This window comes from Mustela nivalis (assembly GCF_964662115.1).
Source record: "Mustela nivalis genome assembly, chromosome: 14".
Taxonomy (NCBI): Eukaryota; Metazoa; Chordata; class Mammalia; order Carnivora; family Mustelidae; genus Mustela; species Mustela nivalis.
The window spans coordinates 57,533,751-57,558,086 of NC_139033.1; the positions used below are offsets into that span (position 1 = coordinate 57,533,751).

Consider the following 24,336-nt stretch of genomic DNA (forward strand, 5'->3'; position numbering starts at 1 on the left):
TTGTTACAGTATTTGTTTTAAAGTCTATTTTGGTGAAATAAGTATTGCTACTCCAGCTTTGTTTTGACATCCATTTGCATGACAGATTATTTCTCCATCCCCTCACTTTCAATCTTCAGAAGTCTTCGGGTCTAAAATGAGTCTCTTATAGGCAGCATATAGATAGGTCTTGTGTTTTTTTTTTTCCATTCCTCAATCTATATCTTTTGATTAGAGTGTTTAGTCTACTTATATTCAAAGTAATTATTGATAGATATGTATTTATTGGCATTTTATTAGTTGCAGTTGTTTTTGAAAATTTTTCTCTGTATCTTTCTTGTCTTATCTTCTTTCATGTTTTGTTGTTTTTCTTTAATGAAATATTTGGATTTCTTTCTCTTTATTCTTTGCCTTTTTATTACTGGTTTTTGATATATGGTACTATTAGGGTTTTATATAACCTCCTCTGCATATAGCAGTCTCTATCATGTTGATGAACACTTAAGTTTGAACCCATTCTTTACTACTCTGCTCCCCATGTTTTAGGAATATGATGTCATATTTTATATCCTTTTCTTTGTGAGCTCCTTGACTGATTTTTTTCAGAAATTTTTTGCTTTCACTGCATTTGTGTTTCCTCCTTTATACTTTGATTTTTGGTCTCTCTTTTCCACTAAAAGAGTCCCCTTTAGTGTTTCTTGTAGGGTGGTTTAGTGGTCATGAACCTCTTTAGTTTTTGTTTGGGAAACGCTCTTTCTCCTTCTATTCTGAGTAATGCATTGCTGTATAGAGCATTGTTGGCTGCAGGATTTTCTCATTCAGCACTTTGAGAATATCATACCATTCCCTTCTGGCTTGCAGATTTTCTATTGAAACATCTCCTGCGAAGCACTTGGGTGGCTCAGTGGGTTAAAGCCTCTGCTTTTGGCTCGGGTCATGATCCCAGGGTCCTGGAATGGAGCCCCTATTCGGGCTCTCTGCTCCTCAGGGAGCCTGCTTCCTCCCCGCCCCCCCCTGCCTGCCTCTCTGCCTACTTGTGATTTCTCTCTCTCTGTTAAATAAATAAAATCTTAAAAAAAAAAAAAAAAGAAAAAGAAACATCTCCTGCTAGCCTTACAGGTTTTCTCTCGAAAGTTAGTAACTTCTTCTGTGTTGGTGCTCTTAAGATTTTTTCCTGTATCACTATATTTTGTAAGTTTAATTACATTATCTCTCAGTGTGGGTTTGCTTTTATTATTTTGATGGGAGTTCTCTGTGTCTCCTGGATCTGCATATATGTTTACTTTCCCAGATGTTTTCCGCTATTACTTCTTCAAATAAATTTCTTGCCCCCTTTTATTTCTCTTTTGGGACTCCTATAATACAAACATTATTAATTATGTTTGATGGAGTCACTGAATTCCCTAAATCTATTTTCAATTTGTGTAATGCTTTTTTCTCTCTTTTGTTCAGCTTGATTACTTTCTATTACTCTGTGTAGTAATTCATTCCTCTGCTTCTGCCACATTTCATCAAGTATTTTTTTCATTTCATTTATTGGGTCCTTTTTCTCTGCTATGTTATACCTTATCTTTGTGTTGAGAGTCTCATTCATGTCTTCCACTCTTTTCTCAAGTCCAGTAACCTTATGATCATTGCCCCGCTCAGAGCTGGCCTACTTGAGTTCGTTCCACTAACACCAGATTGAGCAAGGACAGTCCACAGCAGGCAGAGAGTCAGTGCAGACAAACACTCTGACAGAAAAGTGACTCAGGCACAACAGCTGGGAATGAACTCCACACATAGGATATTCTGCTGAAGTGCCAGGTTCTGGTGAACAGGGAATATTGCACTGCAGAGCATTCTAGGACCCCTTCTATGTAAAGTCAGTAATTTCAAGAGCAGAAAACATAACTGACTTTAACACACTGAAATAGATACAAGAGAGGAAGACAAAATGAGGAGACAGAAATTAATCCCAAATGAAAGAACAGGACAAGGTCCTAGCCAGACATCTAAGTAAAACATAAATAATGCCTGGTAGACAATTTAAAGCAAGGATCATAAGGAATTTGGAATTGAGATGGTGCCCAATACCATTTATGGAAGAGACTGTCCTGTCTTCTTTGTCAAGTATTAGTTGATCATATATGTATGGGTTTTTTTTTTTCTGAGCTCTGTGTTCTGTTCTACTGATTTTTGTGTATGTTTTTATGCCAGTACCATACTTTCTTGATTATTATAGCTTCGTAATATAGTTTGAAATAATGAATTGTGATGCCTTCAGCTTTTTTCTTTTTTTCCCTCCTCATGGTTACTTTGTCTCTGCAGGATCTTTTGTGGATTCATAAGAATTTTAAGAACTTTTTCTGTTTCTGTGGGAAATGCCATGGGATTTTTATAGGGTTTGATTGAATGGACATTTTAACAAAATTTACTCTGCTGATCTATGAGCACAAGATATCTCTCCATCTACTTGTGTTCTTCAGTTTCTTTCATCAGTGTCTTATAGTTTTTGATGTATAAATCTTTCACTATCTTGATTAAATTTATTCCTAAGTATTTTATTCTTTTCGTGCTATTGTATTTGTGTGCCATCCTCACACAGGGGCAATGCTAATCTTCTCTGCATCGTTGCAATTTTAGTATATGTGCTGTGGAAGCAAGCCCTTTTTCATGCTATTAAACATGAGATTATTTTGTCTGATAGAAGTATAGCTACCTCTAATCTCTGTTTCCATTTGCATGGAATATATTTTTCCATCCCCTCATTCTAAGTAAAGCTAAAATGACTTTTTAGTAACATATAGTTGGGTCTTTTTTTAAAAAAAAAAAAATCCATTCAGCCACTCTATGCTATTTGTTTGAAGAACTTAATCCATTTATGTTTAAAATGATTATTGGTAGTTAAGGACTTTTGTTGATTATTTGCTGTCTGTTTTATACTTCTTTTGTTCATTTCTTTCTCTCTTTCTTTCTTAATGAATTGGTTTTCCATAGTGGTATACTCTGATTCCCTTCTTCTCTTGTATACCTACTATAGGTTTTGCTTTTTGGTTACCTTAAGGCTTACATAAAACATTTTGTAGTTATAATAGTATACTTTAAACAGATAACAACTTCAATCATATACAAAAACCTCTACCCTTTTATTCTTTCCTTTTTATGTTTCTGATGTCACAATTTACATCTTTTTATATTGTGCATTTATTAGTAAGTTATTGAAGCTATAGCTATTTTTCATATTTCTTTAATCTATATACTAGAGTAAGTGATTAGCACACCTCTATTATTGTAGTATTGGAGTATTCTGAAATTGACATATACTTATTTTTACTGACATGTTTTATTTTTTCAAATATTTTCATATTTTAATTAAAGTCTTTTCATTATAGCTTGAAGTGCTCCTTCCAGCATACTTGTAAGGCAGGTCTGTTGGTGATGAACTTCCTCACTTTGGTTTGTCTGGGTAACACTTTCTTTCTCTTTCATATTAGAAGGAAAACTGTGCTGGCAAACCTCACGGGGTCCTCCACAGAGCAGGCCACTGGGAATTCTGATCACGTTCTTTGTATGACTATATTGGTAGCCTCTGCCCTTTTTCCTTGTTCAAAGCATTTCCATAGGTCTTGCTTTTGCCTGTCTCTTAGTAAGATGAAACCAGAGCAGGTCCTTTGAGCAGTGTCCAAAAGTGTGGGGAAGCTGTTTCTTTCACCCTGTTCTCCCTTTCCCAGGAGGGGAACTATTTCAAGCTGAGTGTTCTCTCTTGGTGCTGAGCAGTGTTGGTCTGGTGAAAGGGATGATGCAGTCAAAATGAAACTGTCCTCCCTTCCTATTTATGAGGTTATACACAAGCTTTTTTGTTCCATTGTGTTGCTGAAGTTTGTTGAATGAATTCCTGAGCTCTCCCAGAACTATTTTTGTTTGTTCATAACCATTTAATTATTGAGCTTCATTGTAGGATGGGAACTACAGTCTCATGCTCCATTTTTTTGGTGATGTCACTTTGGACAGTCTCTCAGTGTTTGCTTTTAATAGATGAGTGCTATTTTGAATACCTTCTTTTGAGAGTTAACCCAATTGAAGTACCAGAGAAAACATCTAAATATATTCTTCAGTGGGGTTTGGTTAATATTTGAATTATAGTCGCTTTTGAAAGGACAATACTTTAACAACATAGTTTTATGCATTATTTTGCTTATTTAAAAATTTATATTAACTGCTCACTGTGATTTTTGTTTTCTTTTTAAAAGACAATGCCACGTCACAAGCTTTGGTTCTTTTTGGTGCCCCTAAGGAAGACACTGAGATTTTTCATGAAAATAAAATGACAAATACTGAAGGTAAGGACTGAATGTAAGTTATGTAGTTATCTTTGTAAGCTATATTTACATTTGTGCATTCATTTCTGATGTCTGTAATATATTTTTATTAAGAAATGAATCATAAATATCACTAATAGTTTACATAGTAATATAATATTAAGAATATAATATAATCTATTTTACTAATAATGTTCTATTCATTGTATTTAGGCTATAAGAATTGTTTATAATTTCAGAAATGTTGAATTTTTAAAATAAGCATTTTCTTTATTGCTTATATTAAGACTAGCAGATCCTAGATCCTTTTCAGTTCATTGAGGATTTGTTTCTTAGACAAAAAAAGAAAGGACTAATATTTTCATGGCATGAAATCCAGAATTAAGAATCCATAAAATACTTGCTTTTGCTCTTACAAGTGGTTCTGATATTGTATGTGGAAAGAGGTAGAAAGATGACAAAATGCATGGATTTCATCTATAGGGGTTCATGCTTATTTCTTTTCAGCTTGTTTTGGTGAAGAACTCTATGTTAATCAAAAAATTCTAATCTTGATTTTGATAAACTTCTGCTCTGGAGATTTTCAGTTTGACGGATAAAATTGGGATAAGGTGACATTCTGATTCTTTATTTTTTTCTCTCCAGCAGAAATGTTGATTAGAATTTTAATAATCTGGCTTAGGGTTTATTTCCATAATTTGGGACAAGCTTTGTAAAATATCAAATGATTGGTTTATGAAACAGTTAATTCAAGGCACTGGGGAGTATATAGTACTAGTAGACTATAGAGTCATTTAAGAAATTCTCTTTATATAGAGTGTATAATCTTGCAGTTCAGATAAAATATAACTACAAACCAATTAGTACAACACAACAGTAAAGAGTGGCTAAAGAGTGGCTATATAGAGTAATAACAAAGATAGCACAAAGTAATTAAAAAGGTTCTATACCCAATTCCAATGTGTGAGCGTGAGGTCTCCCCACTACCAAGCAATTCTTGGACATGAGCTAGGGTCCTACAATTCAACTCAGTTCTGACACTTTGTACCTGGAAATAGAGTCAGTTCCCAGAGGTTAAGGGCTTAGTGCTACTGCAGAGGCCAATCAAAGGCCCAGGTTATCATCTGTGCTTCTGACCAACTATAGATTAGAAGTTCCAATGAACACCCCTCCTTGGGTTTGCTAGAATGGCTTCCATAACTCAGAAAAATATTTTTACTTACTAGATTACTGGTTTATTAGAAAAGGATATAACTCAGGAACAGCTAGATTGAAGAGATGTATAGAATAAAGTGGGGGGAAGGGTACAGATTTTTTGATGCCCTCTTTGAGTTTGCACTCTCCCCAAATATTCATGTGTTCACCAACCTGGAAGCTCTCCAAACCCTGTCCTTTGGGGATTTTATGGAGTCTTCTTTACCATTTGACTTTGGCAGTTGATTCAACCCCCAGCCCTTCTCCCTGGAATGGGATTCTCCAATCATGTTCTAACTTTGCAATCATGTTTGGGGATTTTATGGAGTCTTCTTTACCATTTGACTTTGGCAGTTGATTCAACCCCCAGCCCTTCTCCCTGGAATGGGATTCTCCAATCATGTTCTAACTTTGCAATCATGTTTCCTTCCATTCTCTTGCTTGTCTTTTCATTCATTTAAATATCTTTTTAAGGGGTTGAATGTTTTGTCTTTTATGAAGTCTAATTTATTATTTTTTTTCCTTAATGTATCTCCTCCTTCCCTTCCTTTCTTCCTTCCTTTCTGTCTTCCTGCCTTCCTGCCTGCCTGCCTGCATTTTAAAGATATTTTTCTGTTATATTGTGGCTTGCATTTTTTTTTCTGATGAGAAATGTAGCAGTTATTCATATCCATGTTCTCCTTATGTCATGTTCCCTTTTGTTCTCTGGCTACTTTAAATAATTCCTTTTTATTTTTGGTTTTCAGTAATTGGACTGTGATATTTCTAGATATAGTTAGTTCTCTTGATATTTTAATTGTTTGGGATTTGCTGAGTTTCTTGGATATGTAAATGTTTTTCATCAAATTGTGATATAATGTGGCTGTTATTTCCACAAATATTTTTCACTCCAGATTTCTTGTTTTTGAGGAACCTGAACCTTACACACGTTAGATTATATGATCATTGTCACACAGTTTTTTTTAGGATCTATTCTTTTTTCATTTTTCTTTCTGTTCTTTAGATTGGGTAATTTCTTTCAATTCATCTACACATGCACTGAGTCTTTACCATACCCTTTGGTTTTTAAGTCTAACCAATTTATTTGTTAATTTAGATTTTCTTATTTGCAGTTCTATAATTATCATTTAGTTCATTTTCATTTTTCGTTTTTATACTACCACTCCTCTTATGTTCACTTATTAAGGCCATATTTTCCTTTAATTACTTGAACATATTTTTTTCTTTACCTTTTTGAACATCTTTGTAATATCTACTTTAAAATCCTTGCTATATATTAAAAAAAAAAATCCTTGCAGTATATAGAATAACTTCTGGGATTCCTAACATTTTTTCTAAACTTTTAAAAACACAATTTCCTGTTTCTTTGTATGATTTAATACTGAATATTTGTGTAGTACATTGTGAAGACTCTAGATTCTGTAATCTTTCTCTGAAAGAAATTGATTCTTTTCCTAGCAGGCAGCTCAGTCAATCATTTGGTCAACCTAAAAGTAGTATATGGTTGGTTTTATGCAAAAGTTCAGATATATAGGGCGCCTGGGACGCTCAGTGGGTTAAACTTCTGCCTTCTGCTCAGGTTATGATCTCAGAGTTCTGGGATCAAGTCCCACATTGGGCTCTCTGCTCGGCAGGGAGCCTGCTTCCTCCTCTCTCTCTTTCTCTCTCTCTCTCTCTCTCTCTCTCTGTGCCTACTTGTGATCTCTCTGTCAAATAAATAAAATCTTAAAAAAAAAAGTTCAGATATATAAATCTATATATAGATACATATCTATATACAGATTATAGAGAACTATCTCTATAATATATGTGCGTACACATACACACACACACACACACACACACACACACACACACACACAAAATTTACCAGTCCCCTCTAATTTGGCTAAATTCTGTCTCCTGCATATATTATATTATAGCTTGATTTTAAGCTTTTTTGGGTGGGTCTAGAGGAGCTCTAACTCTAATGTACCTTCCTTCCTTCTAAGCTGTAAGACAGAGAGTGTTTTTGAGGCACTGATGAAATCTCTATATAAAGTCAGTACTGGAGTTCTAAGGTTTTTCTCCCCATCCCTCACCAATATTATTATTTTTTTTTTAAGTAACCAAGATTTATTGTTTTATGCACCACACTCAGTGCTCCATGCAATACATGCCCTTCATAATATCTACCACCAGGCTCACCCTACCTTCCACCCCTCTTCCCTCCAAAACCCTCAGTTTGTTTCTCAGAGTCCACAGTCTCTCATGGTTCATCTCCCCCTCTGATTTCCCCCAACTAACTTCTCCTATCCTTCTCCCAATGTCCTCCATGTTATTCCTTATTCCCCACAAGTAAGTGAAACCATGTGATAATTGACTCTCTCTGCTTGACTTATTTCACTTAGCATGATCTCTTCCAGTCCCGTCCATGTTGCTACAAAAGTTAGGTATTCATTTTTACTGATGGAGGCATAATACTCCATAGTGTATGACCACATCTTCCTTATCCATTCGTCCATTAAAGGGCATCTTGGTTCTTTCCATAGTTTGGCGACCAGGGCCATTGCTGCTATAAACATTGGGGTACAGATGGCCCTTCTTTTCACTACATCTGTATCTTTGGGGTAAATACCCAGTAGTGCAATTGCAGGGTCATAGGGAAGCTCTATTTTTAATTTCTTGAGGAATCTCCACACTGTTCTCCAAAGTGGCTGCACCAACTTGCCCTCCCACCAACAGTGTAAGAGGGTTCCTCTTTCTCCACATCCTCTCCAACACATGTTGTTTCCTGTCTTGCTAATTTTGGCCATTCTAACTGGTGTAAGGTGGTATCTCAATGTGGTTTTTATTTGAATCTTCCTGATGGCTAATGATGATGAACACTTTTCATGTGTCTGTTAGCCATTTGTATGTCTTCCTTGGAGAAGTGTCTGTTCATGTCTTCTGCCCATTTTTTGACGTGATTATCTGTTTTGTGTGTGTTGAGTTTGAGGAGTTCTTTATAGATCTTAGATATGAGCCCTTTGTCTGTAGTGTCATTTGCAAATATCTTCTCCCATTCCTTGGGTTGCCTCTTTGTTCTGTTGAATGTTTGCTATGCAGAAGTTTTTGATCTTGAAGTCCCCAAAGTTCATTTTTGCTATTGTTTCCTTTGCCTTTGGAGACATGTCTTGAAAGAACTTGCTGTGGCCAATGTTGAAGAAGTTACTGCCTATGTTCTCCTCTAGGATTTTGATAGGTTCCTGACTCACATTGAGGTTTTTGTTTTGTTTTGTTTTGTTTTTTTGAGGTCTTTTATCAATTTCGAGTTTATCATTGTGTATGGTGTAAGAATATGGTCAAGTTTCATTCTTATATACATAGCTTATATACATATCCAATTTTCCCAGCACCATTTGTTGAAGAGACTGTCTTTTTAACAATGGATGTTTTTTCCTGCTTTGTTGAAGACTATTTGACCATAGAGCTGCAGGTCCATATCTGGGCTCTCTACTCTGTTCCACTGGTTTATGTGTCTGTTATTCTTTTACTAACACCATTCAAACTCTAGTGTTTTTGTTCCTTTCTCAATCCCATGGCACATGTTCTCTGTTAACCTTCAGGTAATTTTTCTCTGGATGCAAAAACAGTCTAGCCCTTATCTACAGATGCAGAGAGCACTCATACGGACTTCTGCGAGCTCTTCTCTGCACGGCTGTGTCCTTTTCAGCTTCCTGCCCTGAAGATTCTGTTTCCATTACCCATGGCACTAGTCTTTGCCCCTTATCTCAGCAGGATTTCCATGCTCTTTTCTTTCCCCAAATCTCTATATTTTAGTTGAAAAATTGCCCCTTGGCAGAGAGCATGGTGACTATGGGGCTCAGCCTTAAGAATTTTACTTCCTCAGGAATCAAAAGCTGGCTTTCCTGTTTTCTAGTGTCTGAAAACAGTTGTCTCGCTTATTTTTTCTAGACTTGGAAGACTCAATCTTAGTTACTTTTTAACCAGTGGTAGTGGAAATATTGATTTAATGGGGGGTTTGTGAATGAAAATTTCATGAAGTTGAGAAAACAGAAGCCAGGTTTCAGCATGGTAAAATTAAAAAAAGAGGTGTTCATTCATTCATTCATTCATTCAACAGTTTTTGAAGGCACTAAACATAGTTTCTCTCCATAAAAAATGCAGAACTTCATGAGGAAGATGGATGGGGAAATAAATAAGTGTGACACAGCCGAATGCTAATAAAGGGATAGAAAATGCTATAACTAGGTTTAGGCAAATGTCTGAAGGATTCAAGAATTCCTCATTAGGAAAGAGCCATGTAACTTGCATAGCAATTTCAGTTTGAAGAAGAGATCAGGATGCGAGAATATTGTGCCTGCTGGTATAGATTGCTCATTTGAAAAGAATTGTTAGTCAAAGCAAAATTTACTCTAAGATAGTAGTTGTAGGAAGTGGTCAGACACAGTAATAGGAAGACTTGTGATTACTTAAGGGAAGCAAAACTAAATACACTGAAATTGCAGATTTTGAAAAGACTGAAGGGAATGGAGATAGGTAAACACTGAACAGAGACATTTATATAGTGGTTAGAGTAGATGCAGTCTTTAGCCATCTCTTGACTCTAGAGTCTATGCATAATATTTTATGTATTTAGTGATAAGTGTCTTCAATGTTGTAAGATTCAATGAAAACAAAGTAACTCTAATATCATGGAAAGGTACCCCCCCGGACCCCTGATCCCCCAAGTGTGTAACAAAAACTAAGGGAAGCTTTGTTTCTGTAAAAGCAAACAAACAAGCAAACAAAAAACAACGTATTTTTTGTTAATCAGACAGAGGCTTTTCAAGGAATAGAAATTATTTCTAAGTTTGAGAGCACTGACTTTTTCTACGTTTGGAAAGAAAGTCAGGATGTTAAAAGGGATAACAGAATTTGAAAAACAAATCTGTGTCAAGAGAAGTCTTCTCCTGAGTGCTGAGTTGAAATAAAGGGATGATACAGTAATTAGGATGATAGACATAAAGGAACCACATATTAAAAGCAGGAGAGAAGAAAGGAAAGGCTGGGTGAATAAATTACATAAAGATGATCTTCACTGAGCAAGGAGAGTTGGCAGTTTATAAACATAGTATTTTTATTTATTTGCCCACATAATCAGCTGGTCCATAGTTGCAGAGCCTCAACAAACCTCAAACGTAGCCTAGATCCAGGAAGATCTTACTTACTTCTTAGGCATTGATTATGAGCAAGAAAGTTAAAGTTGGACACATGTTTAGAGAGGAAGGAAGTCTTGCCTGAGCTCCAGTCTTTAAAGACTCACCCTATGGGACATCTCGGTGGCTGTCAATTAAGTGTCTGACTCTTGATTTCAGCTCAGGTCCTAATCTCAGTGTCCAGGGGTCAGAGCCCTGTGTCTGTCTCTGCACTTACTGGGATGTCTGCTTGAGAATTCTCTCTCTCCCTTCCCCGACTCTTCCCTCCCCACAAAATAGATAAATCTTAGAAAAAATAGATTCACCCTGACCATTTGTGCACAGGCTTTTTACCAAGAGGAGTTCTGTCAATATGTTTGACTAAAATCAAAAGTGTTTAACTTATACTACATCTGTAATTAGAATAAAAAACAGTGATAGTAACTCCTGAATTCTGTTTTGCATTGGCTACTTATGATGTCATGTCTTTTATAGACTTTTAGTGCAAATTTTAACTTCATAGTATCTTTATTTTTTCCACTTTACCATATGTAAAATGTTAATCCTAAACCGTAGGGTGCTATGGAAATTAATTAGTATTCACATAATAGGTTTAGGGTAGCACATGCAGAAAAATGTTAAATGAGTCATTACTATCCTTGTTTTCTCCACATTTAATGAAGCAAGACAAATGTTTTGAGTATAAGGACAACTGCCTGGTTGTTAAATATGTATTAAAACTTTCTTATTACTAGAGGGAAGGGCAACATGCCCTTATCAAGATATTTGGATAGGAGATCAATATGTAATTTTCACCAGCTTGTTCTTAAGTCCTATGATTATAATGGAGATGAAAATATATATCCATGTGTGAACTAAAGAGAAAAGATAGAATATAACACACAAAATGTTCATAGCAAATATATGTGTTGAGTATAGTCAAAGCAAACTAAGATACATTAGAATATCAAGACTGATGTCCTGAAGAAAAACCAAAATTCAAAAACAAATGAAAAAAAAAAAAACAAATGAAAATGTAGAACATTTGAACTGCCCTGAAATATAGTTTTAGGATTGCTTCTCTTTATTTTGCTATCTTTTTTAAAAATATAAAAAAACCTTCAAGGTATAGCTTTTACTCCAAAGCCAAGGAGATACAGTTCAAGTCTCAGTTCTCTCACCTACCAGCTCTGTAGATATAGGCATATTATATAACTTAACTTCTCTTAAGCCTTTGGTCCTTATCTATGAAATCAAGGTAATAATCCCATTTCATAAGATTGTTGTGAGGAATAAGTAAAATGTAGAATCAAAAGTACTTAACATAGTTCCAGGATTGGCACATATTCTTAGTTCGTAAAAAAAAGTGTTAAAATAAACATGTATATGTAATATATAGGATGAGGTAAACACTTTTGTTCATAAGTGAAGCTATTTTTACAGAGATATTGTTTTTGGAGGAGGGGTATTATGAGACTTTATTTAAAAGATATTTAAAAGATTGCTGTTTAATTGAAGATAATTTGCTGTCTCTGGGTTGACATTGAAACAGAAAAGCACAGTCTGGGGCAACAGCATAAGTTCTGTGTTCTTCAAGGTCATCTGAAATGAGGACATCACACTGTTCTCACTGAGGCACCAAGCCTATTTTGTGTCTTGCATTTAAGATCAGTGATTGCTGCTATAATCCAGCCCAATAGAGTCCTTAGAGGCAAAAGGATTGCAAGTAAGCACTTTGGTGGAGTTTCATGGACAACTTTGCTGTGCTTCTGCAACCTTCAGTTGATTCGGGACATGCCAGGATTAGAATCACTGAGGCACATCGGACTGAGTGGATTTTATGATGAGTACAACTTGAATGCTGTAGTGGGAACATCAATCACTCTTTGCATGAGACTCCAATTTTCAGAAATGGAAGGTAGAAAATGAGGTTATTATAAGGATGAAGGGGACTTGCTTTTATTTTATTTTTTTTTTTCCAGCAAGAGAAACTCATGCTGGTTTTAAAGAAGAACTTCTTCAATGCATGAATGGTTGGATATTATTTACACTGGAAGATGTGGACTCTCTTTGAAGGGAGAATTTAAAATATATTTCAAAGTCATTTTTTAAGTGATTCAGGAACTATTTAGAAACAGTTGGATTAACTTGTTTTCTGCCTTTTTTCATTAGTTGCTTTCAGTGTTTAGTTGATGATGTTATGGATCACATTATGCAATTATATAAGTTTAATATCATCATCATTCTATTATTTTCTGAAATATTTATTGATTTGTTTATTAAAGAAAGTTAAAAGGCATTAATATTAATAAAGCAGAATATTTTTTACATATTCTGAACATCACAGTTTACTATTTTGCATGTAACTCGAAACTAATTCTTGTCTGCTTTGTTTTTAAGGGGTGAATAAAGGCATTTACTTTAGCTACCCATGTCGACGTCAAAGCTGTGCTTCAGTAAACATCCCGGCACCATGTGTCAACAAAATGATTTCACACATTGAAGATTTGGAATCTAAAATACAAGAACATTTGAAACGGGTAAGATTTAAAATGCTAACATTTTTGTAAGCTCTATAAGTCCTGTAAGGGCTGTTATTTAAAGAACCCAGGGAGTTATTTTTTTAATGATATTTGAAATATTTTATAGAATCTTGGCTCAGTTGTGTAATTTACTAATCTAGACATGTTTTTGATAGTCTCACTTCATAAAAGTGAAACAACCTTACTAAATAGATCATTTTCCCTACCTGTTTATTCCTTATCCGGAGGCAATAATGCTAAGTAGTAATTTCCATAAGCCAACTTGACTAGTAAATTAAATAGTATTTACATCGTTTTTAGGGACACTAAACTGATTAGATGATTAGCTGAGGAAATTGGTATGTAAAAGGACAGCGTGCCCTTTTTAATGACTTATTTTGTTCTGAAGAAATACTTAATAGGTCTTGTTGAGGGAGAATGTAATGATTCTTCCTGTTCTTTTAAATTATTTGCCTTTATTATTCTCAAAGGACTTTAATTTGAGATCACTGTAACTTTCAGTTATCTTCAGATGATTTAGGAATGATAAATACCTTCTTAGACCTTTTATTAAGCTTATTCTGAACAATTAGTGCAAAACCAGATTGCCCGAGCAGGAGGATAAGTTTGAGCTCCTTCTCTTTCCTCACCACAATTATTGGATCTGGCTCTGAGAAAGTTTTGATGGAATTGTCGTGATGCTTGTGGTAGGGTGATGTCTCCTTCAAGAGGCATTAAAGTACAATCCTTAAAATTTCAGACTTCAGAGCCATGTATTCTAGGACTCCAGATAAAAATGGAGATAACGACATTGTGTTGGACATAATGCCAGCATATGATATGCACTCAATATATATTAGCTATTGTTGTTTCTATAATATTTATATCATTTTATATTAGTATTACATTTATTTATATTTATTATATTTATCTTTGTTTCTTTTTTGTTTCTCCAAATCAGCATACCTTTTCAGAAAATGCTTTGTGGGTCATAGGTCTGATGATGTCCTGGGCCTTGAGAAATATTGTTCAGTAGGTAGAAGAGAATTAATCTTTATTAATATGATATTCTATATGTCTCACACATTCTTAACTTAATGATTAGGCATGTTTTTTAAATAATGAAAATAGATTTATAGGTTTTTAATAATTCTAATAGCTATGATTATCACAGCTATATTAACAATTATAATTGCTCAAAACTATTTTTAAATGCTTTTTCTTTTTCTTTTCTTTCTTTTTTTTTTTTTTTTAAGATTTTAGTTGACCTATTATCCATAGGATGCTGGGATTATGACCTGAGCTGAAGGCAGATGTTTAACCAACTGAACCACCCACATGCCCCTTAAATGGTTATTCTTTTATCTAACTGTTAGATGGGGAAATAACAACTTAAATAGTTGGGAAACTTGTTCAAGATCACAAGATAGAATTGGGATTTGAACCCACTGTCTTTTATCAAAACCTGTGTTTTTTACCCAGTCCCAATTGGGATTCTGAGGAGTTGATAAACTGTTAAATACTATGGATAATAGGTCAACTAAAAGATTGCCTTAGATAAAATAATTCACAAAATAAACTATTTTATAGCTTCAGGATAACTGAAAAAAAAAAAGGAGCCTTTCTGATGTAATTGTGTTATGAAAATGAGCTGGCTGAATAAACAAGAAGAGCCTTATAAAGACCAGCATCAGAGTGACTTTCTCTTGGCTTAGAGCCTGATAGATAGTAGGCGCTCAATAAATGGAAAAACAAATGAGGACCTGAAGCAGAACCTTTTTTTTCTACATATATCTGAGACACCTATCCACCCAATACAGTAATAGCTCCATTTATTAAACATCTGCTGTTTTCTAGGGGCATCTGGGTGGTGCAGTTGGTTAAGCATTTGACTTGGTTTCAGCTCAGGTCCTGATCTCAGGGTCCTGAGATTCAGCCCCATGTTGGGCTATGCTGTGCTGTGCTCAGCACAGTGTGTGCTTAAGATTCTCTCTCTCCCTCCACCTCTACCCCCGTGTGTGCAGTCTCTATCCCTCCCTCTCAAATAAAAAATCTTTAAAAAAAAAAAAGAAAGAAAGAAAGAAAAAAATTAAAAAAATTTAAAAATCTGTTGTTTTCTAGTCACTTACCAAATGTAAAGTAGGAATCCTACTTTATTGGTGAAAATTCTAATACTTAGGAAAGTCAAGTAATTTATATGCCATCATACAGGTGTAAGCATTAGAGTTGGAATTCAAATCGAGTTCCTTCTGACTCCAAAGCCCCTTTCAGTTACTGTTTTATAAGCCTTATGGACAAAAGAAGGCCTTATTTCTCACATTGACATGGAATATTTGTTGGTAGTTTGACAACATGAAATACACAAGTAGCAATGTCAGATAAATACACTTCTAGACAAAAACTAATAAATATAATAATGTGTTAACAAGTAAATATACACATAAACTTTATTTGAAAGATTAATTGTGAAATTAATGCTTATAACCTTTTTTTAAAAAAATTCAGTACTTAATTTAGGCTTTTTATATTTTCTAAATTTTAAAAAATGTTATTTTGACTATGTATTTTGTCATTAAATTTGCTAGTGTTGAACGGATGATAGAATATATTGAACTGTTCAATAAGTATACTGAACAGTTCAACTAGTGTTGAACTGATAATAGAATATATTTAAATATATGTTATTTAAAAAGACAGATTTCTCTTTTCTGACTAACCCACCAAAATGAAAGAACTTTCCAGTATTACTTGGAAAAATGAACTTTTAATAGTGCTGATTAGACAACTTTACATTCATAGTCTTTATTAAAAAACTTAAAGAAAATTAAGAAATAGGACTTGAAGGAAATTTTAAAAATAAAGTTTGTGATTTTTTTTGATAAACAAAAACTACAAGGATATGGTACTTCCAAAAAGTAAACATATCTGGGTTTTTGAGAAAAGATTATGTATTATATTTTCCTGTAGATCATAATTCAGATAGTTCAATATAAGCATAAAATCTAGTTTCAAATAGAGTAGGTTCCTTGTGTCAGAAATATTTAGAGTATACAATTATTCCTGAGAAAATGCCAAATTTTTATAAATGTGTGTCTGGGTGCATTTTGATAATTCCGGAGTGCCTGGACAAAGTGCAGAAAAAGGACATTTCTTCTCAACATTTTTACCACTTAAAAGCATTTTATCTAATAAAAGTTACCAGCTGATTGTACTTTTGGGAGGAGTTTAACATTTTCCAATTTTATTAATTCATTGTCTATAGTCCCAGTCATTGCCTTTACGTATTGGGTTTTTCTTGGGGACTGCAAGGAGTACATTTAGGTTGGGATTGGGGGGGAGTCAAAGACAAAGAAAAAGAAAGTCATGCCTTTTCTAGGTGGGCAGTTTTTCTTCTTTTAATTGAAGCTTTTCAATTTTGTCAAAATTGTCAATTGTGTTTTTCTATAAACTGCTTGATTTTTAAAACAGCTTTATTGAGATAAGTTATATACCATAAAGTTTGTCATTTAAAGTGTAAAAATCAGTTGTTTTTAGTGTATTTACAGAGTTGTGTGATCATTACTATAATCACAAAAGAACACACGTTGTATGTTCCCATTAATGTGCAATGTCCTACGTAAGTCAGTCTGTAGAGACAGCAGATTAGTTTCCTGGGGTTGGGGGCTACTATGAATGGTTGTGAGGTTTCTTTTGGGGAGAATGCTTATTTGTTTTAATTGGGATCACTTAAATCTTTTATTAGATAAAGCTCTATAACTAATTGTAAGGCTATCATCTACTTTGGGTATGGACTACATTAAATGAGTGAAAGATTAGTCTTTTTTGGATCAACTATTATGGGTTTGTTTGCCCATTAAATCACAGTGGTTTCCATTATAGTCATGATGAATACTGTCAAGCCCGTGATTAACAGAGATGAATCTGCCATAAGCTTGTCAATGCATTCATAGCAGTTTAATTGCAATTTTGAATTTTGAAAAGAAATGTCTTTAAAGTATGAACATGTTCTGTATAATTTTGCAAGGAATGAGAAAACATGGCAATATGATGGAAATAATTACCTGGATATCTTCCCATATGAGTAAAAGGTTTTGTTTTATTTTTCTTCCACCTGTTTTTCTAGACTGCCTAGAGATAGCTTTATTTAATTTGGAGTTTTTCTACTGAATTGAAATTTTCTTCACTTATTCAATACATATCTTTAAAATGTTACCATGATTTGAAAGGATGACATAGAAAGTATTTAGAAATCATTCTTTAAAATATAAAGAATGTATTATACAAAAATAATATTATTATCAATAACAGTGATACAGCTAATACCGATTGGGTGCCTACTATATATCATAGGCTATATTAAATAGTTAATATGTGTGATTTCATTGAAACCTTCCAGAAACCTTGTGAGTTAGAGACTGCCATTACCCCAGCTACAGATGAGGATTGAGTACCTCAACAACAGAGGTTAATTTTCCCCAAGATCGCATAGTCAGTGGCAGAGCTAGCATCCAGACAGTGTGTCTGATATCTCAGAACATCCTGTTCTCCACCACTCTGGGTCATGTATTCCAGAGAGTATTTTACCTCTGAGGACCACACAAATATGACTGTTAAAATGCTTAATATTCCAATTATAAAATTTTGCTGAGCTTACACCACTTCTTAATATTTTCAATTCTGAAAAGTAATATTTAATCATCTGACCCTACTGACCAAATCTCTGATACTTTGAGTTCTCTGATTCTGTTAATTGTTATATTTCATTTGAAATTTAAGAACACTTCAAATCCTGAAATATCCATTATTTCCTATCATCCCCATTTTCCTTTACTTTCTTGACTAATTAATTCATCTGTTAAAACACTCATTAATTCGTGTATTTGGTTGTTCACTTTTTTATACTTCTAGTCTGACAAAATGCAAGTCCTGATGAGATCTCTCTAATGGTGGGCCATCTCTGCTCCTATACCCCAGGCTGCTGAATAGTGCCAGAGAACATTACACAACAATCCCAATTTGAAACATTATGGATACATTGTTTCTAACCTCAATGGGACCTTGAATAGTGCTCTGAAATTATTGCCTGTCAACCAGAACTTTGTCTAGTATTCTCTGGTAGCTACTCCAGTCCTCTCTTTTGTTCAAGTCTCCAAATCCTCTACTTTACTACTCATTCACCTCTCACTTCCCAAAGGAAATAGGAGGTATGATAACAGAAATGCTTCAAACTCCTCTTATCCCACTTAGGAACATCCTTGAATTCCACAAATATTATTCCTTTTGTCCTTCCATGGAAAATTTCTTTCCCCCATCAGTGGCTACTCCCCTTACCTGTATTCCATCTTCAGTTTTGGTAAAGATCTTGTTCCATCAGGTGTTCATATCTATTGTCCAAATTTCCTTCTTTTTTCTTAACTCACTTCTATCCACATTTAAAATATTAAATTTTGAATGATTCTCTTGTTTTCAAGAATTTTTTTAATCCCACACATACCTTTAAATATATCCCTTTTCCTCTTTCTTCCTGTTTTACTTAACATCTGAAAAGTGTTACCTAAAATTAGTGTTTGTTTACTCACTTCCAATTGCTCATATATTCATTACAATCTGGATTTGTTCCCTATTACTTTAATGGTAATCTCTTCGGAACAATAAAGCACTGTTTTTTTCTTTAGCTATTGATATAGGCATACATACACCTATTCTTTCTCTCTCAGTCTCTCTGGCTCTCTCTTTCCAAAACTTCGTGACTAGAACAAGCATTTATTGGAATATTATTAAGCAATTTGTTCTGAGCTCAGATGGGCAATTTTGTTAGTTCTTTCCTGGGGCCAATCATACAGATGTACACATCTATTAACAACTTGAAATGGTGATTAAGATGGCCTCACACCCATGTCTGGGATGGTGTTCTAGGAGGACAAATCTCAATGGGCAAGAGCTTAAAATATTTGCTTGTTATATGTTTGCTCATATCCTACTGGCCAAAGCAAAGCACATAATCAAACCCTCTTTTAATATGGTAGAATATTAGACAAGATGGGGAAGCCAGGAGATGTGATTCTTTGGGAACAATTTGTGTAGCAATCAATCTATCAATTAGTCCATTGGCAACATGATTAACAGCTCATCTAATTGCAGACTCTAATCACCAACTCCCCAGAAGTTTTATTCTGTTATGGTCTCATGCAGAGGTCTATGATTATATGTTCTACAGCAGATCTGATGCAGATGAAGTTCTCTGGTTTCAGCTTCTTTTGACCCGATGGTCTGTGAATTAAAATGATGTTAAATACTGCTCCTGTATACTTAGCTGCAATGATGGGGCAGGAACAAAATTATCACAATATATACTGTTATTCAAAAAGGGGAGAAATGAAAGATACATCTTTTACTAATGCCTGAAATTCTGAAATTAATGAGGGTACATGGTGTTAGATCTACCACATGTGACTCTAAAAAGTTTCTTGCTTAGGACTCAATTTTGCTTCCTGGGGATAGTTTCCTAATTTATGGTTTTTCTCATTTCTGCTTTACTCTTTGAGTTCTTGGTTCTGAGAGGTACTTAGATTTCCATAAGAAATAGACCTGGGTATTTATCCTAAACTTTTTCCTGTAATACTTTGTTCAAACTGCCATTAAAAAAAAAAAAAAAAGGTTATTTTCTAACAGTTCTGGAGGCTAGAGTCCAAAATCAGGGTGTTGTCACAGTTGGTTTCTACTGAGGATTCTCTTCCTGGCTTGAAAACGGCCTCCTCACTGTGTCCTAACATGGCCTTTCTTCTATGCCCACATGGTGAGAGAGTGAGCTCTGGTGTCTTTTCATCTTCTAATAAGAACACCAGTTTTATTGGATTAGGATCCCATTCTATGACATCATTTAACTTTAAGTTTCTCCTTAAAGATCCTATCTTCAAATACAGTCACATGAGATTAGGGCTTCAATATACAAATTTTAGAGGAACACAGTTTAGTCCATAACACTCTTATAAATTCTCTTATAAATTGGAATTGTCTTTGCATCTTGAATCTTTTGTTTTTTAGTCCAAAATGTTATAATCTGCATAAGAACTTTGGAGTTTCATATTAATCTGATTGAATTTAATCTAATAACTCAAAAGCCATGGCCATACTATTATTTTTAATTTACTTTTTTCATAATTTACTTTCCTTTAATTTTTATGTTCTCCTAAATAGTATTGTTTTATTAAAATAGACTTTATTTTATAACAGTTTAAGACTTACAAAAGAGTTGAGAAGATAATAGAGAGATTTCATATATACTCTGGGCCACATATTCCCTATTTTCATATCTTACATTAGGATAGTATATTTTTACAATTAATGAATTAATAGTGATACATTATTACTAAGTCCATACTTTGTTCCAATTTTCTTCATTTTTTTAATTGAGATAAAATTCATGTCTAGAACACAAGGCCTATTTGAAGATATTGTAGAATTACAATAACCATGTATACCCAGCTAACACCTGTAGAGACTATCTATGAAACCTAAAAAATTATGACTATGTATCCCTTGTGGTTTTGGTAATTTGTGACTTTGATAGCCCAGGATACTCTTAGAATATTCTGTAAAACAAGGCTTCTACCATTAAGTTTATAGTCTAAAAGAGGGACACTATGGAAAACTAAATATTTGTGAACATACCAGAATGTTTTCCAGCTTTTGGTTATATATTAAAAATTAATGGATAGAATGCACTTCTGATTATTTAGGAAGTCTTTTGGGAGTAAGTGGCATTGAATAAGCCCTTGATGAAGGAGTAAGATTTAGAAACACAAGTGAAAGGTAAGAACAATACAGTGGGAGTAATGAAAGGACTAGGTAGTAGAGGTATGTATCCGTTTTAGAAATAACAAAGTATAGTTTGAAAAAAGTATAATGGGGTCTGTGAAGTGGAGTACTTATGGTTTTATCAGTGAGTTTAATTGTAAGCGAAGTCTATTATTTTTGAGATATTTATTGATATATTTTATTTTTACAGTTTGAAACATCTCTTGAGGAATGGTAAGGACCTTTCATTCCTTTTAAATTGTTTTTATGTTCAAATTTCAATGATTAAGGTGCTGTAGATGAGTTTTATTTAAAAAGAAATAAGTTAAAAGAAGAATTTTTCATATTTGTTATTAAAATGCATTTTTAAATATAAGAATTAGGATATCATTGAAAATGGCAGAATAGAAATCTCTCGGGCTCTGTTTCACCTCAAAAAATTTTTGGCAAAAATTTGTCAGAATCAACTTTTGTAGAAATCTGAATTTAGTAAAAAAACAACAACTAGGGGAAAAGTTAAGGAAGAGTCTTGTACTGTATTAAGAGAGCGCTATGGCACTATGAATTGCCTGCTTGCCATCCTCTAGCTCCCAAATCAGTGGTGGCTATGAAGAGAGCAGCCTGTACTTGTGGCACAGAAAACAATATGGACCTTATTCTCAAAGAATGGTGTTTCAGTGTTTTGACCTGTCTAATGATTTCTTGAAGAACCAGCACAAAGCCTTGCCTTTGTTTTGCCTGACTTAGAGCAATCACTCAGCTGGAACCACTTACAGGCAATGTTTACTGAACGCATTTAAAGGCATATACTTGCCACCACTGTCTGAAGCTGTGAATAACAGTTGGGACAAATGTTAGACAGACTAAAATGCCTGGGAAAGAAGGCATACATGGGGGAAATAGGGCTTTTCAAAGCTGTTATGTATACTGCAGAATCAAAAAGTGCACACATATGACCAGAGCTAGGCACATGCTCAGAGAAAACCCAAGACCCTGATCTTTTATCTTTGGCTGACCTTTAGGATCTGTGCAGGCAACAATTAAAAGTAGAAGCAGAGTTGTAAACAGCCTGGATAAGCAATGAAGGAATACTTTAACAGAGAGCCAATCTACTAAGACTAGAAGAGTATTTTTTTCCTTTTCCATTTTTCCTTTCCTTTTCCTATTCTCCCCATAGATAGCTATGGGGAGAAAGCCCTGTCCTTTTTCTTTTCCCTTATCTTTCCTTTCCTTCTTTTTCCTTCTCTTCTTCCCCCCACCCTTTTTTTTCTTTTGACTCTAGATATTTAAGATAATTGGAGAGAACATAAATTTACCAGTAAGCTAATGAAACACTTAGTTCAGTGGCCATACATGACAAAGAATACAGATATTGCCAAATGTGTTTAGAAGAACTACTAAACAGAACAACCCACAACAAGCAGCAACGACAAACCCAACAGAGGGAAGGTGATCTTATTTCTATTTAATGTTAAACTATTTAAAATGTCTAGTTTTCTACAAAAATTATGAAGCAGGTAAAGAAAAAAAAAGAAAGTTTGTCTCATTAACAAGGGGAAAAAAGAAAACAACCTTTTAAAACGACCCTGAGAAAGCTTAAATGTTGGACTTATTCGACAATAACTAAATCAGCTGTCTTAAGTATTCTCAGAGAGTTAATGGAAACTCCATGGACAGTTAAAACCAGGAGACTAATGTCTCAACAAATTAAGATTATCAATAAGGAAATAGGAATTATAAAAAAGAACCAAGCGGATATTCTGGAGATGATAAGTATAGTAACTAGAGGAAAAGTTAATTAGAGATGTTCACCAATAGATTTGAGCTGGCAGAGGAAAGAATCTGTGAACTTGAAAATAGGCCAATTGAGATTATTCAGGCTGAGGAGCAGAAAGAAAAAAGAATGAAGTAAAATGAACAGACCCTAATAGATCTGAGGTACATAATCACAAATACAAATGTACGCATAATGCGAGTCCAGGAGTAACAGGGAAGAATGGAAGGGAAAGAAGGAATATTTGAAGAAACATTAGCTAAAAATCCCCAAATTTGATGAAAGACATGAATTTATAATTTACTAAAACTCAATGAAGTCTAAGCAGGATAAACTCAGAAGTCCGCATGTTATAGTCAAATTACTGAAACCCTGGGACAAAGAGTATCTTGAAAGCAGTAAGAAAGAAGCGACTCATCATGAGTAAGGGATCCTCAATAAAAATGACAGTTTCTCATCAGAAATTTTGGAGGTCAGAGGAACCTGGATGGCTCAGTTGGTTAAGCATTTGCCTCCAGCTCAAGTCATGATCTCAGGGTCCTGGGGTGGAGCTCTGTGTTGGGCTCCCTGCTCAGTGGGGAGCCTGCTTCTCCCTCTCCCTCTGTGCTCGCTCTTTCAAGTAAATAAATAAAACCTTTTTAAAAAATGGAATTATGGAGGCCAGAGGCCAGTGGAATGACACATTTCAAATGCTAGAAGAAAACAAAACAAAGCATTTCAAACAAGAATTCTAATTCTTGAGAGGAGTCAAGATGGCAGAGAAGTAGCAGGCCGAGACTACTTCAGCCAGCCGGAGATCAGCTAGATAGCTTATCTAAAGATTGCAAACACCTGCAAATCCATCAGCAGATCGAAGAGAAGAAGAACAGCAATTCTGGAAACAGAAAAACAACCACATTCTGAAAGGTAGGACCGGCGGAGAAGTGAATCCAAAGCGACGGGAAGATAGACCCTGGGGGGAGGGGCCGGCTCCCGGCAAGCGGCGGAGCAACTGCGCACAAAATCAGGACTTTTAAAAGTCTGTTCCACTGAGGGACATCGCTCCAGAGGCTACCCGCGGCAAAGCCCACACGGGGTCAGCGTGGCCTCAGGTCCCGCAGGGTCACAGAAGGATCGGGGGTGTCTGAGTGTCGCAGAGCTTGCGGGTATTGGAACGGGAAAGCCGGCTACAGAGAGAGAGCCGACAGTAAGCTCGCAGCTCGGGGTGACCTTGAACCGGTCGCAGGCTCGGTGAGCTCTGAGCGCGGCCGGAGGTCAGGCAGACGGGAGTAACTGAGCGCGGTTCTCTGAGCGCGCACGGAGGAGCCGAGTGCGCACTGGGCTCTCGGCTCCTCCGGCCTCTCGGCTCCTCCGGCCGGAGACCAGGAGGCCGCCATTTGTATTCCCGTCCTCCGGAACTCTACGGAAAGCGCTCAGGGAACAAAAGCTCCTGAAAGCAAACCCAAGCGGATTACTCACCCCGGCCCCGGGTAAAAGCGGTGCAATTCCGCCTGGGACAAAGACACTTGAGAATCACTACAACAGGCCCCTCCTCCAGAAGATCAACAAGAAATCCAGACGAGACCAAGTTCACCTACCAAGGAGTGCGGTTTCAATACCAAGGAGAGCAG

At 35.2% G+C, this 24,336-nt stretch overlaps 1 protein-coding gene across 6 annotated transcripts in view; it reads left to right on the plus strand.

The window, feature by feature from the left end:
* Positions 1–24,336, plus strand: part of CCDC178 (coiled-coil domain containing 178) — a 444,107-nt gene that overhangs the window by 41,627 nt on the left and 378,144 nt on the right. For all 6 annotated transcript variants that reach the window (XM_082699591.1, XM_082699596.1, XM_082699595.1 and 3 more), the window contains 3 exons: positions 4,212–4,301; positions 13,034–13,173; positions 21,164–21,186. In XM_082699591.1, the coding sequence (XP_082555717.1) occupies positions 4,212–4,301; positions 13,034–13,173; positions 21,164–21,186 (253 nt within the window). The remainder of the gene's footprint in view (positions 1–4,211; positions 4,302–13,033; positions 13,174–21,163; positions 21,187–24,336) is intronic.